At 40.5% G+C, this 20,420-nt stretch overlaps 1 protein-coding gene across 1 annotated transcript in view; it reads left to right on the top strand.

Moving 5' to 3' along the window:
• Positions 1–20,420, top strand: part of RORA (RAR-related orphan receptor A) — a 97,522-nt gene that overhangs the window by 35,339 nt on the left and 41,763 nt on the right. The window contains exon 2 of the mRNA XM_012658083.1: positions 19,405–19,490. Within this exon, the coding sequence (XP_012513537.1) occupies positions 19,405–19,490 (86 nt within the window). The remainder of the gene's footprint in view (positions 1–19,404; positions 19,491–20,420) is intronic.

The following is a 20,420-nucleotide window of genomic DNA, read 5'->3' as shown; positions in this document are numbered from 1 at the left end:
ACCCTGTGAAGTAGTTACTGTCATCTCCACAGTACAAATTAGAAGAGAGAGGGTTGGAGAAGTTAAATAACTTGCCCATGATCACAAGAGCTAATAAGTGGCAGATTTAGCGCTTGGGCCCAGGTCTATCTCTAAAGCCACTCTTTGACATCTAACAGCACATATGTGAACATCCCTGTGCTGACCACTTGTAACCCAGCCTAGGTGTCAGAAGAGTAGTTACTACCTTTCTCACCATGAGAGCCTCCCCTGTCCTCCCAGACCCTCCACCCTTTTGTTTCAGTCCTGTGAATTCCTTTGGCATCTTTGGGTTGCAAGCTGTACTAAATGTATTCAGAAGACAATGCCTGCCCCAAGTGATTTTTGTTTTGTTTTGTTTTATGATAAGTTAGGAACAGTTTAATTTGTTTTGGTTCTTGCCATAGAGTTTCCGTGCTAGAAGGAAATGCCTGGGGCTGCCATTGGATATCTTTCATAACCCTTTGATTCCACTCTAGAATGATAAGAGATTACATTGCTAGAAGCAGGTGGTAGGATTCCCTGATTTATGTATTCCTCTGGAGCACCTGCTGTGTGTCAGGCACTGAGGCAGGCACCGGGAATGTAGGATGAGGAAGAAAGACAAGTACTGCCCTGTACTTCTTATTCTAAATGTGTGCAGATGGCTAATAAATACGTAGCATTCCAGGGAGCAATAAATGCTATGAAGAATGAATCCAGGTATTCACAGCAGGTGACTTGCAGGGAGAGGAGTAGGGATGCCTCTGGTTTTTGATTTCCCTGGGACAAATATTAAGGAAGACTTCAAAGGGCAAGTCAAGCTTCTGTGTCTCTAAATACGACTACAGTTCATTTGTGGCTAAGGACTGAGACCAGGGGAGAATGTAGAGCGAGTGGACACAGTGTCATTTCAACGCAGCCCTCCTCCTTGGCACAATCATCATTTTCCCAGTCTCCTGGGGACCTTCTCTGACAACTCCCTCCACCCTCAGCTGCCTAGAGCTCTGCCTGCGGTGCCAAAGCTCACTGCCTCTCCCTAGCACCACCACGTGAACAGGAATGACCCTGCGTCCTCAGGGTCGGGCCCCCTGCGGCTGCCAAGGCCTGACCAGCTACCCTGACAAACACACCTCTGCTCACTCCTCCCAAGTGAGTTGTTTCTGTTGACACTGGTTCTGTTTTTCCATCTGTGAAATGGGGAAGTTGGGACAAACGTAGTTGAAAAGATGGCAGGAGAGTGAGCAGATGTGAGTGACAGTATTGCCTCTGTCTCACCCCAACTTGGTAACCTTGGGACAGTCACTCTACCTTTCTGAGCCTCAGTTGCCCTGGCTGAAAAGAAAGGGGTGTGATTTGGGAATCACAGGGCTCTTTACAGGTCTGGAATTGAATAATTCAAAAGGCTCCATTTAGCTCTGTAGTGTACACAAAACCAAACCAAAACTGTGATTTCCTAGAGGCAGCACTTCTGCCTTTGTTGTCCCAGAGGAATTTCAGACCAGGAAGGAGGACAGTAGTGAGGTATCTATCATTGTGGAGCTGTAGGAGAAATTATTCAAATTCTTTTTACCTTTCCTTCCTGAGGACAGTTGGTATGGGAAATGAACTCTTAATGAGGTTGCTAATGAGATGAGAACAAAGATGGCTCTTCATACTCCTAAAATATACTTAATTTCTTAAACCTTAGAAAGAGCAGCTTTAACTAAATCAGCCACATCTGCTGACCAGGATGTGAGAACTGAGCAGGCACTAGAATGAGCCAAAGCATCAAAATCACTTACTCGTGTAACTAACCGTCTTCTGCTTGTTATCTGTCATTTTATTCCATATTGAGGTCAGAACGGTAAAGCTGTTATGCAGTATACATTTCCTCTTGCTTAAAAAACATGAGATTATCAAAACAACAGGCAAGGGTGCTGAATCACTCCCACCAATAGTTTCCAAATGCTGGATATATATGTACAGAGATATATTCCACATGGATATATTAATGTGTAGCATGTTCCCTGTACAGCTATAGGTATCACTTCATTGATTTCACGGTGAATCCTGTGAAATCTCCTTGCAGAAATCTGAAAGATTAAAAGATACTACTTACTTCATAGCTGTCTTGTGTTCTTCTAAAGGTGTCGGTTTAGTGCAGATGAAAAGCAAGTGGTCCACATGGTGAACTAAGCAGAAGGAGTCACAAAAGTAGCATAATTCTGCAAAATACTTCTTTTGTTTCCTGAAAGGGTGATAATGATTTCACCCCACTGAAAACTTATTTTTGTGTACCTGTATTTGGTGCGATTTTGAGGTGTGAATTCAGCCAGTCATTGCTTGAGTTTTTTATTTCAGAATTAAGGTAGCATTATTTATGTTTCCTCATCATCTCTCTCAGGAGTCACATGATAATATGTATACCTCTATTTACATCTTTTTATGAGTGTCCTTAGGAAAACAAACACCAAAAAGATTAATTCTTTTCCAATGAAAGCTGATCCATGCATATATGCTGACAATAACTTTAATCCCTTTAATGTCCAAGTGAGGAGGATCGAAAACTGGTGACTCTTCTACTGGCATTTTCCATATGTGATGCTATAGCAAACAAAATTGTTTACATATCTTTTTGGTGAGCACTACAGGGAGAAACCGTTGATCAGAGATTATAAATTCTGTGGCTTTAAACGTTATTTTTTGAGATGAATGTGTTTGGAGTTGAGTATGAACAATTAAAACACTAAAATTTCCAGCTAAATTTCAAGTCTTACACGTTCCTCTCCTGTATTGTTCACAAGGTCAGAAGCAGCTCATATGTAAGCAATTACATCTTTGGCCATTTAGTTTTCAAATATCACTTATATTTTGTTTCATACAATGAGCTATGTTGTCCTTATGATTTAAGGATGGCCAGAAAAAAATTCAGACACTTTATATAAAGCAGGACTTGAGAACCACTGGTGTCCTATTACTGGCTATTTTGAAATACAAATGGTAAAACATGGATTTTATTTTTTGTTTTGTGGATTGGGAAGGAGATGGGAGAAATTGAAGATTGACATTGCAGTTTGAATTTATAATTTATCTGTTTTTTTATTTCTTTTCACCCAGGCCCCCACCCCCTGAATTTATAAATTAAAGCAGAGAAAATGGGTGAAATAAAAAGATTGCCATATGAATATCACCAGATTCCACTCCCCCATCCCCCCCACACCTATCCCCAGGCAATTCTTCTGTGAGAATTTACCTTGGTGTTTAAAAATCATTGCAATAAAACAGCATCATTAAAAATGGTATACTATCACTGTAGGAAATATGACAAATGTGATATCCTGAGAAATTGCAAAATACTTTCTCATCCAAAGTTAGAGCAAACACTTGCTCTTACAGTGTTTGAAACCAAAAAAATATAGTAAATGCTATTTTATGTTTATCCCAAGCCCTGATGGCTTGTTTGTTTCTTAAACTGATTCATGGGCAACAGATAGGGGGAGGAAAGTAACAACAGCAACAAATATCCCCTGGAGATACGATAGTGAATACTACTTCCTAACACTCTCTACCTAAAAATAAATTTATTTTCTTCTCTCGTGTGCCCGACTTGATTGCAGAGAACAAGAGAGTGGATGGCGGCTGTTTTTTAATGTTATGCTATTAATCCCACCCAATACATATGCCTGATTCTTCATTCCTCATAACTTTGGGATGAAATACCATGTTTTGTTGCCTGTTTATGGTATAATCACATGGCAGACGCAGAACATAAAGGGTGCTGCACATCCTCAAACATATCAAGAATGCCAAAGAGTTTTCCTACTTTTTTCAACAAGACCTTATTAAACTGTGCATATCAAGAAGTTCAGGCCAGGCGCGGTGGCTCACGCCTGTAATCCTAGCACTCTGGGAGGCCAAGGCGGATGGATCGCTCAAGGTCAGAAGTTCGAGACCAGCCTGAGCAAGAGCGAGACCCCGTCTCTACTAAAATTAGAAATTATCTGGACAACTAAAAATATATAGAAAAAATTAGCCAGGCATGATGGCACATGCCTGTAGTCTCAGCTACTCGGGAGGCTGAGGCAGGAGGATCGCTTGAGCCCAGGAGTTTGAGGTTGCTGTGAGCTAGGCTGATGCCACGGCACTCTAGCCCTGGCAAGAGAGCGAGACTCTGTCTCCAAAAAAAAAAAAGACGTTCAGTAGGAGCAATGTAAAGCAACTCCGATATTATTATCCAAAATTTGGTTTATTTCGAACCAACACTATTTAAGTGTAGTATTTATACTTCTTGCCTCCCGAAGCTTGAGGATCTCATCAGTAACTCACAGTGTGTCCCAGAAAGGAACACATTCTCCCATGGAAATTATTGACTGACTTTAGCAAATTCAGACCACTTATTCATTTAAGAGTGTTGTGTGTGTTTGATTATCCAGAATGAATGGCCCAAAGATTCTCTTTTGGAAAAGTACTAGCACAATGCCCGAGATGCCAGAGAGTGGGAAGTCATGGTCTCTGCGGGGAAATGACTGCAGCGTTCATGGAGACAGTGTTTTCGCTTGACTGACATTAATGACAGCCCAATGCTATACACTCACTGAGTGTTTTCATTTCAGAAGAGCATCAAAACCACTGAGTCCTTTCAAGTCGTCTTCTTTTACTGCGAAACCAGAAACCATGCCGACGACTGCTTTCAGTAATGACCTGTGTCCCAGCTACAGGCTGTATTAAACTCCTTGTCATATAATTTTCTAATTTATATGTAGGTGGTGGTAGCAGACAACTTCGTTTATTTCAGAGCATGACATCAGAAAGCATATTTTAATGCCGCAGTGATGGGTAATGAAAGCAGAATTTCCACAAATCTGCCCTCATTGAACAGTATTGTCAGGAGAAATAAAAGTGAGAACCCAGAGTTTCCTCCGAAAGTCATTTGTGTTATTAGGTAATGAGGCTGATTTTATTTTAACAAATGTACTAGGAGGTGGACTTCCATGTGGACGTTGCCCCCTTCAAAGCAGTCAACTGGGGAGGTTAAACATCTGTGCCAATAATGCTGTCGCTGCCAAAAGCTAATATGTAAACCCTCTTGTGGAATGGCTGTCACCTCCTTAGCAGTGCTTTCATATCCTGCATGGTGGCCATGGTTCTGCTGGGAAAGTGAGCCTGATATTTGAAAACAACCAATAGTTAATGTGCTGGAAAAGGTAAGTAATGAAACCAGACCAGGCCGTCTTCCTTTTTTAAAAAAAGAGGGAGAGGGATTGTAAAATACAAATGTGCCTTTCTCATCTCATTGGCACCCAGAGCAGTTGCAAAAGAAATAGTTCCAAGTAGTTCGTGGCAATGAGAACATCAAGACTTTGAAGATCAATCCTCATTTTGATGTAAAGGCTGATGTCAGGGATTTTGTTGGAAGAAAATATTGCCCACTAGTTTTCTTCTTCCAGAAAATTAATAGCGTGGATGACGATGACAAGAAAAAGAGCATCCAGAGGCTGTGTCGTCTGCCGCAGCGTAGGAGCAGCTGACACGGCGCACGTCAGATATCCAGACTACCCCGCTCTTGACCGTACACACTTTCGGTTGTGTTGGAGTTACTGCTCCCCCGACTAACAAAATTGTACAACAAGCAGCGAGTGTGGGAAGTTGAATGCAGGGAGAACACAAGGGAAACTCCTGCCCCAGGGGACCGCAGAATGGTGACTTTCATTATCGTAATCTGATGGTTATCACAGAACAGTTCTGACTTTAGCCACCAGTTCAGAAATCGCTAAGATGCAGCAAGTGCGATCACGGGGCAGCTTGGTACTTTTGCTGCAGTAACGCAGAATTCCCTGTTTCCCAGCTCCACGAGCCTCCGTTACAGGCGAGGGTGTGCTGGGGAATTCAATGTAAATTTTAGTTGTGACGTTGAGGCTTTCCCCACGAGAAGTCCTTTGGGACTATGGTTGTTTTATTCTATTTCACAATTTGGTGTGTTTGGGATGTAAAAACGGGCTTTCTTAAAGTTTCGTTTTTTAGGGTTTATGAGATGCTACTGAATACTACAAAGAACTGCTACTCGTTTTCCTGTCTCTGTGCCTTTCTCCTGGGGATTGTTCTGGCTTGCTACAGATAGGAGAAATAGCCGCACTGGACTGAAATGGATGACATTGTTCCCAAAGAAGCCACTCATGAGCTCCAAGCCCTTGGCCCACTGGCCACTTATAGCCGTTGCTAAAGTATTTGTGACTAATTTCCCTTAGTTTAGCAACTGCTCTCAATAGACAGCCTAAATGCTCATTCAATAACATGGTAACAATTAATACTATATCAAATTCCTAGGATACTAAAATACATTATTAGTTTAGGAAATTTGTTAGTTGGCCCTTGGAGTTTTTCATTTTCTCCTACATAATCCTTTCTTGCCCTTCATTTTTTTGTTATTATTGAGTAAAAAGTGGGCCTGGTGATGCCAACAGTTATGGAGACGCCACGCAGCTGTCAGGTTAGGAGAAGAGCGAGAACTGTGGTGTCAGGCAGGATTGCTGTTTCCACAGTCCTGTGTCTCCCTAGCACAGGTTAGACTGAAGGCAACCCGATCACCACTTTCAACGGTTGGTTTTGTCCATTCTGAGCTCTCCTGTAAAGCCCCTTTAAGGAAAATCCCTGGGATGATACAATATAAAAATCACACAGATCTTTCAAAGTCATTGCTGTCACTATTCCTGAGATCCCACCTGCCTTGTTGAGGACATTATGTTTTTGCAAAGTACCTTGAACTTTGATATAGGCTCTCAAAGAATATTCATAAAATTGTTCCCAAAGAAAGCATTTTTTGAAATTAGTTAGTAATATCACAAAGTCAAGAATTAAGAAGAAAAGGAAAATAGAGATGTACGCTAAAATGGACTGCACTAATTGGACAATGAAATATACCTCTTTAGTACCATTTACCCCAACAGACCAGAAGAGAGAAAAGGCTTGATCCTTCTCTGTTCGATACACTAATTCACTCTCAGGGAATGTGTTCAAAATGGACTGATCTCCTCTGGTAGAATTACCTGCTTTGCTCTTGACAGTGGTAAGTTCTGTGGTAATCAGTTCACCTCGTCTAACTGACCACTCAAAAAGCTGATTCCAAGAACAAGCAATTGGCTTCAATAGAAGCATTACTGTTTATTTTGGAGGGTGGGCATGGGTAAGGGCTGAATAAACTTATCCTTGTGACATATTTTAAAGGCTATTTTAGATGAATAATAATTCCTCGGAAGTGCTAGCCGTTCTTCTCATTATGGGTTGGTATGTTTGAGGTGTGGCCGGTTTTTAAAACAAACATACAAAAGGTTACACACCTGAAAAAATCCTGTCCCGTTAGAATTTTCATTTGGAAATCTGCACATTTATTCAAATGATTTTTCCTAAACGTCAATTTTTTTGTTTTGTTTTTTGAGCTCCATGTCTTGGAATTGTTTTCAGTGACTGCTTTAGGTGTCTGTGAATAACAGTGAAGGCAAAATCAGGACAAGTCACGGGGAGGAGTTAGGTTGGTTTTCCTGGAACACCGAGTTGACTCCAGCCCCTCCAGCGGGCACTGGTTCCCCAACACCTCACACGGAAGGCTCCTGTCTGATGAGTACACTTTTGTGTCACCCCGGGGGCCTGCCTCAGAAGTAACCTCACTGTCTTGATGGTTTTTGATTTGGCCATGGACTTGGTGCTTGACGTCTAACACCTTAGACAGTTCTAAGTAGGAACAATGTATGGAGCTTGAGGTCCTAAAATGCTTTGCTGATGGAAAAGGTTTTGTTTTGAAAAATTCGTTACAATAGGAAATAGATTTGCATTACTGAAAGCTACCTGCCACAGGCTTTGCTTCTATTGATTTGAAGCAAACGTATAGTGGCTTTCGAAGAAAGAGAGAGAGAAATAAAAACAACCCAACCCTGTCCCAGCACATTCAATTAAAATTGTTTACTTGGAAGGAAAAAAAAAATCTCTTCTTTTCCATCAACACAGTATTAGCGTTGTGTTGCCCTGTCTCTTCTATAATGAAAGGTGTTCTATTTGATAGTGGTAAACATTATTTTTAAAATAAGGCAAAAGAAAAAAAAAAAAAGACAGGGGTAGGTGTATAGAAACAGTATTCTAGCTCCAGTCAGTATTCTGCCAGAACTTTCACTTTGGACCTTGAAAAGAACATTCAGCGTGTGAGGCCTGTCTCCCACTTCCTCCCTCATCACCTCTGCAAGATGCCAGCCTCGCTGTGGGCTTTCTCTAGAAAGAAACACTGGATTCTTTCAATCATGTTCTGTACCTGGTTAGTTTATTTCTCATATTAGGCTACTGCATTAGAAACAAAGATGCTCAACTCCATATCTTTATACAAGGGGAATATAGTAACCTCTCCTGCCTCGGGCTTCATTCTTCTGGTTAGTTCCCTCAACTCTAGCTGCAGCCGCTGCCAAATATTGCATCCTTACAAGATAGGTGGTAATGATCGCAGCTGACATTTATTGAGCACTTACTATGTGCTAGGCACTGACTTTATAGGCACTTTACTTGTACCTTATAATAACGAGGTAGGAATCATTTTAAAGGTGAGGAAACTGAGGCACAGAGAGATTAAGAAAGTGCCCAAGTTCACATAGCTAGTAAGTGACAGGGCAGGGATTCAACCCCAGGCTCTCGAGTTTGCAAAGTGAATCTCTACACTTTACTTTCAAGATTGGATTCAACTCTCTTCTTTCTTCCCCTTTTTAAAAAGTTTTTACCTTCAGCCTTAATTCAGATGCAGTGAAACTAATGGAACCAGATTAAGTGTACTAGTGGGTTCTATGTACCCTCTTTGTGTCGCTGGTGCCAGTCATGCAGGTTCTCGGCAAGTGTTGGTAGGACTTGCAGCTAGACGGGCCTGTGTGTGAGCGTGTGTAATGTATGTGTGTCTACAGTGTGCATCTGTGGCATGTGGGAGCATGATATGTGTGTGAGTGTAGTGTGTATGCATGCGTGGTGTATTGTGTGGTGTGTGTTGTGGTATGTGTGAACCCGCGAGATGTCTGTGCGTGTGTTAGTTACAATTTAAGGTGGTAGCAGCCATTGGCATTAAAAAAGGACCTGCTATTCTGAGCTCTGGCTGTGACAGTAAGATGTGCCCACAGCAGCTGTTAGCAATCAGAGTGTGTTTCCATCCGATGTGAAATGTGCTGCCACCACTTACGAAATGGATTTCAAAACCTTGCCATACTGAAGTACCGAAGTGTGTGAATGGTACACTTTTACTGCAAATTAGAAAGATTCACTTATTCCAGTGATAATGTCACGCTCATTCACTCAAGCTATCTCAAATGACAATGACACACATTGCCAAACACTGGGTAGCTGATAGGAGTATGTGCAGGGCAGCATTAGAATGTCATCTGAAATGTTTGTCTCTGCAGGCAAAAGCAGCACCTTGGACTCTAGGAGCCGAAACTGAAACTAGAATAGGAAGGACAGTGTTGTGTACCTTGTTTTGACGTCTTTACATGGCTGCTGTGTACTTACCTCACCTTTAGTGCATGACTTACATAAAAATAAGTAGCTTCAAGATAAACATCCAGGCTATACATTTCCTTTTGTTGGAAAAAAAATGACATTTATTAGATGTTATCGTGTGTGAATTGATGCTCAGATGTCAGACCTTCTTAAAATAAATCTGACAATTTCTTAGCTTGGTCCAGAGCACTTTTTCTCCGTATGTCTCACAACCACTTAAATCCCCAAGGCTCTGCTGCCTTTTTCTATATTTCTCTTTCCTACTAAGAAATAGCTACCAGCTCCTGCTGTTTCCCCTTGGGAACAGGCATAGAAACAACTGTGCTTCAGCTGTCAGCAAATATTGCTCTCCATTTTCTGGTTGAGCTTATATATTATGATTAAGAATGGAAATGTTTCTTTAATCAACAAGTTCAAAGACTGTGCGTTTTGAGAGAGAATCAGAAAACAACTCCTCAGGTTGTTTGGTCATTCCTATGCCTGGCTGAACTGGTTGTCTCAGAAAAGCACTATAAAAGAGAATTTAAAAAAAAGTAACATTGAACTGCAATCCATAAATACATCTATAATACAGTTGAAGGCTTAGAACGTGCTGTATCTATTGTTTAGATGTTATTGGCTATGTCCTGGAAATTGGAGGTGGAGAAACTAGTAGATTTTGTCTTCCAGGAGCTGGTCACTAATTCTTCAAGATCTTACAATCTTAAAATGATTAATAAGACAACGTCTACGCTTCCGTTTCTGGCAAGGCTAAGTAATTTGCTTGTGATCTTTAATAAAAACCAGACCCTTCCCTAGTCTCTTGTCCAAAGCTCCATTCTCTGAATTTAATTCTAGGGGGACCTTTTTGAAATGGAAAACAACACAGAGGTGGATGGATTGGGGATATGGGCTGTAGGATAATCCTCTTAACCATCCTCACCCACTAAAATGATCTGTGGACCAAGAAAGCTTTGGTGTCACCAGTGTTCCCGTGACTATGGATGTGTTTGTCTTTTTAGTCTTCTGTGGCTTGATATAGAGGGATGTAAATGCGTTTTCAATGTTTAATGTTACAAGTTATTTCCAATCTTTTGCCATGAATCCAAAGTTTATCTGGTTGGGGAATATTTCTTAAATGACATAATCTACCATTCAATAAGCAGTAACTGATCTTCAAAAAAACATCCAAACTAGTGGAAAGAAGCAATGAGTTCCTTTGCCTGGTAAGCTTTTATGACTTAACCTGAATTCTTGTTATTTTGACCCACTTCTGCACCTCTTATTTCATCCAGCTGGGTTTTGTGATGGCGCAGTTAGGGGGTCATGGAAATTGTGCAATTGGCATCAGTAATCAATGGTTGTTAAGAATTTGTGGGGTTATGTGAAATCAGGTGTGACGTTAAGACAACTGGAAAATAGAGCGGCTCTCTCCTGGGCTTAGGTGTGAGAATTTTGGGGTGATTGTGTAAAGCAAGATTTTTCATAAAATGCAGTAAGAGTAATTCTGATGTCTTTGGTTGAGCAGAAACTAGATAAGATCTCCAGATTTGGTTTGGTTTTAAAGATGTTCTTTTCTGTTGTGAAAAACAGACTTTGAGCGATCAAAGAGCTGACCCCATTGCCGTCAGCTGTGAGCAAAGGAAGACTTCACCTAAATGTGGCGTAATTGTTCTTGTGAAGAGGAAAAAAGGAATTGGTATCTAGAGTGAGGCTGATCGCAAGAAAAGATTAGATGCAGTTCTGTGAGTCAGATGACATTTTTTGTCTAGTATTATCCAGAATTATATAAGGGACACCTACCGTTGGGAAAGAAGTTATTAGGAGTTCCCTTGAGCATAGTCTCATCACTTAGCAAAATAAATGGATTCTCTTTCCTGCTGATAAGAAATGACATTTAACCCACACAGAGATTCAAGAGAAGGATTTTTGTTAGATGTTCCTGATCCCGGGCTCCTAGAAAATCTTCAAGGAGTATATATTGAAAAATGAAGTTAATTCTAGAATCTCAGAGGGACCTTATTCCAACTCAGAATAATTGGCCGAATGGCCAGTTACCTTCATCTTAGCCCCTGATTTCACATAACCCCACAATCTCTTAAAAACAAGTATGTTCTGTTTATAAAGGAGGGAGAGAGAGATCAGATTAGAAAAAAAGAAAAAAAAAAAGGATTCATGTTGCTGATCTTAGTGACATCTTCTTTTATTGTGTAAGAATTTGTTCAGTATTTGACCCACTGGATGAAGATGAGTAGACTGAAGCTGCTTCTCTTGCTGGTCAGATTTTTTACTCAAGGTTTAATTGGTTACCAGGTAGTTACCAAAAGAAATAAAGAGCTGATTGTCTTACATTTAGGCATTTTGTGCAATCCTGTGTAATAAATAGAACTCTAGAGAGAACTAGATCTAAAAATCAAAGCCACCCACTGTTTTTCTATATGAAAAATCTGTTTCCTCTCTGATTTGACAGAATTTCCCTGTCTAGGGATAAAAGTGCTCATTTGGATTTGGCTTTTAGCAAATATACATATGCATCAGGGAATGTGAGTCAGTTTCTCCGGAGAGCTTAATCTAGTAGGGATGGAAACATATTACAAAGGATTAATACTCAGTTCCCATTGTCAGAACTACCTGCATATTCGCAGAAAGCCGCAGGAGAAGATGTGCCTGGCTTCCTTGATCTTCAGAGATTTCCTGCACACACAGCTCAGCTTTCTCTGAATCCAGAGGGGGCGTTCTGGCCCCAGGTTTTCACTCTCGTACACCTAAGCCTTATATATATGAAGACTGAAGGGAAATTGTCAAAGTTCCAAAACTCCAATTTTGCCTTATTTTAGATTTAGTTTGCAAATGCTTGATCTCTTGGTGGTTTGAGGTTATACTTATGTGTGTGTATTTGGCAGGAATATTCAACACTTTTTATTGAAAAGTGATTTTTTAAAAAGCTGTTAAGTTTTCAGCAGAAATTATAATCAAGTTGAAAGCTTTAAAGAAGCGGCTTATTTAGTAAGGTATAGAACTTTTTTTAAAAAATTGCTATAATTTGGCAGAGCATTTGAGTCAGATATCAACTTAATACCAAGATTTGGGATGTCAGAGGGTAACATGTGTGTTTATTATGTTAGGAAGCAGCAATAATGCCATCTTTGTGATGCCCCAGCAAGACCGAGATAAAGTTAGGTCAATGACTTTGCTCTCATCCAGAGATGACTTCTTTCTCTAAGTGCTCTTTTTCTTTCAAGTTGAGACTAAGATAGTCAGAAAGGCATGTTGGAAACCAACGATTTAAAACAAAATTTAAGTAAGTCTAGCTAGCAGATAAAACTTATAGTTCTATGTAATTTTAATTCTCTTTGAGGCAGAGCCTGTTGTGAATACTAAAGGCACAGCGTCCTGGTCCTCCCAAGAATTATATGCCAAGCTTCCTGAAGCTTCTCGTTTATGTAGGGTTTTCATCTTCAAAGAGCTTTGTGAGCGTTCATTTACCACCACCTGCCCGGGAGGTAAGAAGTATTCCCATTTTATAGATGGAGGAAGTGGAGTGTAAAGGGACTTGTCCCAGGCCACCTGGGGAGTTGGGTGTTGAACAGAGACCTGGCTGAACAGAGGGCTGGCTCCACCTGTCAGCTGAATTCACTCCCAGCTCTTTCTTTCTGGTATCGTTTCCCCTTGAGAGCCCAAGATCGGTGATAAATCTAAAGGCATCAAATAATCCTGAATAGGAAAGAGACAGCACGCCTGTCTTTATGGTGGCTGCTTCTGCAGTTAAACCCTGAGAAATCTAGACATAAAGAAGCAGCCAGTGAACCCTCCTGAGGCTCATTTTCCACATCTGTAAAATGGGGATAATAATGCCCATCTGCCTCCTTCAGGGATGTTGTGAGCACCAAAATCAAAACAAGCTGAGGACAAAAACTTTTCAAACGGTATAGAACTCTGCAAAAACTCAGGCATTACTATTGTTGCCAAAAACGATTGTGAGACTACTTACCAAAGGGATAGGGCTTTTCTAATTAGAGGTCTCATTGTTTTGGTGACGATCAGCTAGGATTAAATACCGTCATGAAAGAATCCAAAATCAAGGGAAGAAAGACCATAGTAGGGAAACACGCTGTATTTGTATAGACTTCATAGACAGAGTGGCAAAACAGGTTGACTGTGAGTTTGCACAGTGTGCAGCTGGAACATGGCCCTCGTCGCACCAGAGGACCACTGAATGTGCCTGGGCTCGAGAACATGTCCACACTCCACTCCAAGCCACAGGTAGTTCGGGGCCTTCCGTGGCAGCAGTAACAGTGCAGAGAAAGCATTCCTCTCCCTGAACGCTCCACCACTGGCTACACAGCACCTCTGCACACTTGAGAGAAGGGCGCCACCTTGGGAAGACAGTTTGAAAAAAAGGAGCTCGTCGGAGGGGACACATTGGGAAAAGGCTCCCTCACTCCAGGCTGCTGCTGCCACTCTGCAGCAGGGCTCCCAGCGGGGTGAATTTCAGCCCCTACTTTTGCCCCCTTGGCTAGACTCCTTTGGGCAGGGCACAACCACATAACTGTCTTTAGAAGCCCTGGAACTAGGAGGGGGTCAGACCCAGCGGGGCCACGAAATTCTAGAAGCCAGGAACTCCCGAAGTCCCTCGAGGGAACAAGGTGAAGACACCATAGCTTGGCCGGCCCTGACACACTGCCATTCGGGCAGCTGCAGAAGCCTTTAATACCCCAGCAGTTTTAAACTGGGGATAAAATAAAGCGACTAATCCACAAAGGACTCAAGCCATTTTACTGAAAATAAAATCAAATGCCTTAGGGTTTTTCTTTTTAATCTTTATTGGTTTTTCTGCTTACAAAATACATGCTGGTCGTAAAAAATTCAAACATTAGAGAAATATGTAACACAGCAAGTGAAAAGTCCTCTGTAGTCACAGAACTCCAGGAAAAAAAAACACTGTCAACAGATTTATGTAAAAGATAGTTTTTTTTTTTTAAAGCGGTAGTTTTTGACTGTTTTTGCAAGACACACAAATTGTTTGACATTCATAAGTGTGACAGACATACTGTCATAGGTGTACCCATGGTTTGGCCATTGGCAATTTCCTGGCAAGCCAGCAATAACCTCACCCTGTTCAGTCCAATTCGAGAAAGTATATGTTGTACAAGTGAGCTAGAGGGAAAGATATTACTGCGGTAACCTTGGGTCCATGTTAGTTTATTTTTTTATATGAACCAATAAAAAACTTTAATTTTTTTTTTTTTACTATTATTAGTGACAAAGTCCTCAAGACACATCTTGCAACTGATTGCAACACACCACTGTGTTGTAGCAAACAGTTAAGCGCCAGTGTTATAAAGCATTGCTGTGGTAGCTGATATGAGCTGCCTGTCACAGTATTTGGAGGATAAGCAGCTTTTCTCTATCCTCACTTCGGAAAGAGCTTAAAGTCTGGAGGAAAGAATTTCATTTCACTAGGAGGCAGGATTCCTTATCAACAACAACAATAATAATAACTACCATTTACTGAGTGCCGACTATTTCTAAGAACTATGTGATGTGCCTATAGAAGAATACATATATAAAATAATTATATATATCTCAGATATATGCTGTGATGTATATGATATATTATTGAATTTTAAAATATGAAACTGAGGCTCAGAGAGGTGACGTAATTTGCCCAGCCTGAAGACTTGTTAAGTCATGGCGTTGGTCACTTTAAAGTCAAAATTTCACCTGGAATTTTGTGAAATTGAGAAGAAAGACCTAGAAGATTGAGGGTTATTTTCCGTTATAAACGAGGCAGCTAACTCCCAGAAAGGGCTCTTGACATCCGTTCCTGTGTAGTTGTAAGTTTAACCAAATTACTTAAAGTCCCCAAGTGCGGCCCCGCAACCGAATCCAAACTTCACAGAACAAACCCCTTTATTACAAGGATTTGTTCCATAAAATTTGGATTCAGTCAAAAGGCCGCACTCAAGGATCCAGAAGGCCACATGTGGCCCCCAGGCCACAGGTTCCCTACCCCTGCATGTCTTTTGATCTTTGGTTTAGGATTGCATACCAAGAGCAAGATGCTTGTTATTAGAGTAATTTAGCTTGCCGGTACAGTATGGTGAGAAGGAGTGGGGGGGAAGCCCTAAACTTTTGTTAGACCAAAAGACAAAATGTGTTCACATCCCAGCCTTACCACTTCCTAGCTTTCTGACTTTGACAGGTCATTGAGGCTTTCTGAACTTCGATTTTCTCATCTAAAAAATGCAGATAGAGATGATGGCGACAACGATAATTAGTGATACCTCCCTCCTGGGGCATTGGAGGAGTGAGATGATGTCTGACATGTTATAAGCACAAATACATTTTCAGTACTATTGATTATTACAAACCTATTAGATTATTATCAAGAGCCTACTACTCACCGACAGAATTAAATAGTGGGTGCCTCTTTTATATAATGTTATTTTTTTAAAATCCTTTGGAAGAACAGGCATTGTTCTCTGAACCTAGATATCTCGCAAGCTAGGTCCCGATGAATAAATGAGGTCTTAAGAATGCCAGTGCCCGGATTCTTGTTCCTATTATAATTAAAAATAATAAGCAAACTTTTATGGAAGTGCAATGCTGAACGGCAGCCCAGCCCAAGGACCACTTGGCTAATTAGCCCGCTGGCATCCCAGGGTTCCCTGACGCCCACTGCCACTTGTTGTCAGCTCCTTGAAACTGCAGACATTTGCCTCTGCAGGTGTGGAGAGCTGCTTGAATTACATAGGGTGCATGAGAGAGCAAATTATTTAGGCAATAGAGCTGAAAATGTGGGCAAATTAGAATTTTTCATAGCAAGATTGTTCATTGTGAAGCCAATTCATGATTATATGTGCACGTCTTGCTTCAGATATTCCACTACACAATAAAGCTCTTTGCTGGGATGAATATGTATGTGGACTAATTTAATCAATATACTTGTGAACGTTGACAGTAGTGGTGTCTGACAGAACTCATCCTTTGAAACGCCGGCTGAGTTAATGTGTGCAGTATACATATGGGCCAAGACTCATAATTTGTGTTAAAAGAAGATTATTTTGAGAAGACACAACACTGCCTGGTAGAAAATGGGAAAGCCTGAGGGATGGGAGGAAAAGGGCAAAGGGATTTTTGTCCTTTTCTTCTCATTGGACTGAACACCTAAATTCACGGGACTAAACTGCCTGCCTTTTGGAAAATTTGCAAAGCATTGACTACATTTTTTTTCTCATTGATTCATTTGAATTCTGTAAATTGACTAAAAGGGGGATGGGGAAGGCGTTTTGTGCATTGATGGATTATATGGAGGGTGAGGAAGTGTCCTGCTCCAATCTGCAAATGCCTGCTTTCTGGGCCACTGTCCCGTGTCATAGCAGCACCAAACTCTGGGCCTGTGCCGCAACTGCTCTCACCCGCACCCCCACCTCCCCCCCCAAGAAGGGCCTTGAGCTGTTCCAAGGGCAGAAGTGCCAGAACCAAGGCCACCCCCGTCATGAGCAGACCTCCATGCCAGACAGCATTTTGGTCTTAGCCTTAAAGCTCAACACTTCACTTCTCGTTAGTAATCCACTGCGAGTCCACGCGGATGGAACAGCAGCAAAACCATGTGTCGTTTGCAGTGCGATCCACATGTAGTTTGACTCAGGGTTCCCAATACGCCCTGCCCAGGGCCTTCATATTCTTATAAAGGACTAAACAGATATGCTCCATCTCCCCATTGTTAAGAGGAAATAAAGCCAACTCTTGGAAGGCCCAAGTTCAGCATTAGTGTTGCTTTCATTGTCTCAGATAGTTTTGATGCTGACTTAAACTATAGGGCCCAGAGAGGTTTATTTATCCCTAATTTCTGTGATTACAGCTTGAGGTAAGACGTAAGCAGAAACAGCTCCAAGTAGGTCTTCTTTATTTCACATATAAATTCCACGTAATAGGTGGTTCAAGTACTTGGTGTTGCCTAATTATTCCATTCCTATGGGTCAGGGTGGGGGAGGCCGGTTCTCATTATAGACTAGTTAATTCATGTGGGGAAAATCCAGGCAATAACTCTCAGCTGATATCTCCTTTCAGAATTTTTCTGCTTCCACTTGGCTTTTGTGAACCTCTGAAAAATGTTAGGCATAACTCTCTCTTGAGTTGCAGACAATCAGTAGGCACAAACCTTTCTCTTGACTATATTAAAAATATTGGACGGGCCATTAAGTAGGAGACATTATTAGATTTCATATTTCATAAATAACTTTTCTTGAAGAAATCAAGTGAGGCGCTAACGTGAGGAGGCAGATTTGCAAGTGACAGCTTTTGTTAAATGCAACCTTGAACTTATTAAGTTGCATAACTCAGAATATACCTATTAGTATACCAAGTCACCACGACTGGGCTATTAGAAGGCCTCCAAATTATGGAAAATACACTGGATGTGAGATTTTGAATAATCTCTAAATCTGGACAAGCAAAGAAATTCAGTATGCCAGCAGTAAAAAATTATTGTTAAGAAAAAGACCCTCCTTCTAGAATAGCTTCCTCTCCCTAAAAGTCACCACCGTACTTATACTAGGCCCCGGGAAAGGGAGTTAGCTGTACACATGGTTTATAATGAGGTTAAATCCAGTAGTTTCACGTGTGCCCTAAGTATTGAATATGACATCACATCAAATCCAAAGTAAGTGGTTGTGGAATTATCCCAGGGTATGGGACTACATTAGAAGAAAGTGGGGACCGTGTGTATATGTGTTACTTACATCATGCACCATATTCCTTGGACAAAGTCATTGCTCTGCATAAGACATGGGGCTAGGTAGAGCTGTATAAAAATGAAATAGACTTGGACACTTGCAATTGTGTTTGTGTGTGTAATTTAATAAATAATCTGACATGATATTCAGTAGTGAAAACCATGGAAAATAAACTTAGCATAATGGAACATTCCAGGTAAACTGGTGATCGTTGCCATCTGGTCTGTGCAGCTCAGCGTTGGTCTTTATTTCACGTATAAATTCTGTTTAATAGGTGATCCAAGCACCTTCTTTTGCCTAATTATTCTATTCCCTAAGTTATTTTTTTAATCCTGAATTATGCTCTTTTTAACTCTATTCAAGATACAATGTGTTTACTTGGAAATGTGCTTTATCATACTTGAGAACTTTGGTGTAATATATGTTAATTATTTGGCTACTCTTCCAGCATGAGGCATCTTTAAGTAATCAATTAGGTAGAAACACAGGCACACTTTCCCAGGAAATCAATTTCCAATATAAAGAACTCGGAAGCAACATATCCTATTTGTCAGGATTCATCATTATTAAATCCAGATAGGACGTTAACTTTAGGGTTGAATGGTTTTGATCATATGCAAAATGGACAAATTTTTATAACACACAGCAGCTATGTTAATTGAAACAAAGATGAGTAAGGAGTTCTTACCATTGTACATAACTTATTAATATTTTGAATTGAATCATTTTCCTAAGTAGACGTGACTTTCTGGAGTGTATTTCTATCTGCCAGTCCTCTAGCAGTCCAGCTACAGTGCTCAGTGCTCAGCCAAGACAGATTTATGACCTTTTAAAAATAATGATGGAAAATGAGATCGGAGGAAACATTTTGGTATCTGCTTTGCTCTGAGGCCTAAACTGCGCGCTCTCTAGTTCTTGAAGGCTTTGAAATGCTGATTCCAGTCTTCTTGTGGGTTCTTAAACACCTTCTCAAATGACCCATTTTAATAACCCGAAAGCTATTATATAACGAGCAGCCATAATTTAGTCCAGGGCTCTAGGGGGACCCTCACAGTTCAGCAATGAATAGTTAATGCAGTATAATGTTTAGCAGGTTATTAGTTTTCACTATACAAATGCTGATCAGGGAACGCTTTTATAAGGTGTTTAAAAGAAAATGTAATTAACTGGTTGCGTGCTTCTGTTGCAGCTCAAATTGAAATTATTCCATGCAAGATCTGTGGAGACAAATCATCAGGAATCCATTATGGTGTCATTACATGTGAAGGCTGCAAGGTAAGCCTTTTTAATTGTTGTTGTTTCTATTAATGTTAGGATGTATCCTTGTGATTTTTATTTTTTCATTCTACTATGTCTAAAACTTCAACTCCCTGGAATTTTGAGTGATGAGAACTGACAGGACAGAATAAATATTTTGGTGTTAAGTTACAATCAAGGATGTTCTATATTTTTTTACTCCTTCAAAATAACAGGAGATTAGAGAAAGATATTTGAGCGTTGTTTATGTTTGTCACTTTCAATCTCAGAGTTGATTGAATTGATGAGCAATCTTGTTGGTTATCTTTTTTTTTAAAAAAAAAAAAAAGATGACTCCAGAGTTCTGTGATGCTATAAGCTTTATAAAAAGGTATTTCCGATAAGTTTAATTGGAATGTGATTGAGTCTTATTGTTGGCACACAGATGTTAATACATCTGGCCAAATTATGGGAAGGCTGTTAGGAAGAACTGCATTCTAGTGCTGGTGCCACCACTTTTCCATATTGTTTTGGGCATGTCTTAATCTTTTTGTGACTCAGTTTCTTCATCTCTGAAGTGGGCATAACACGTGTTCCTCCTATTTTTTAGGACTATTCCAAGAATAAAATGAGAAGCTATAAATAAAAGTCTTTACAAATGGAAAAGCGCTATTTAAATCTAAATAATATCATTATTGCTTTTGGTCCTATTTTTATTATTACTGACCTTGATCATGGGGCAATATATACAGCACATGCATAATGTGCAACTGGGAAATGGAGACGTTTATCCTAATAATTCAAGACCTCCCCCACACCCAGATTGCCTATTATTCAAATTTCAATTTATTAAGATTTAAATCCTCATGCTTATATTGGAAGGGCCTTGAGACAGGTTACAGGATAAAACAGTGCAAAATAAACAGGAGAGAAGCTACTTACACATGCAGGAGGCCTCTGAGACAGCCG

This window comes from Propithecus coquereli, unplaced genomic scaffold (genome assembly GCF_000956105.1).
Source record: "Propithecus coquereli isolate 6110/MARCELLA unplaced genomic scaffold, Pcoq_1.0 Scaffold57, whole genome shotgun sequence".
NCBI lineage: Eukaryota > Metazoa > Chordata > Mammalia > Primates > Indriidae > Propithecus > Propithecus coquereli.
Note: the sequence above shows the minus strand (reverse complement) of the source record. Positions and strands in the feature narration are given on the sequence as shown.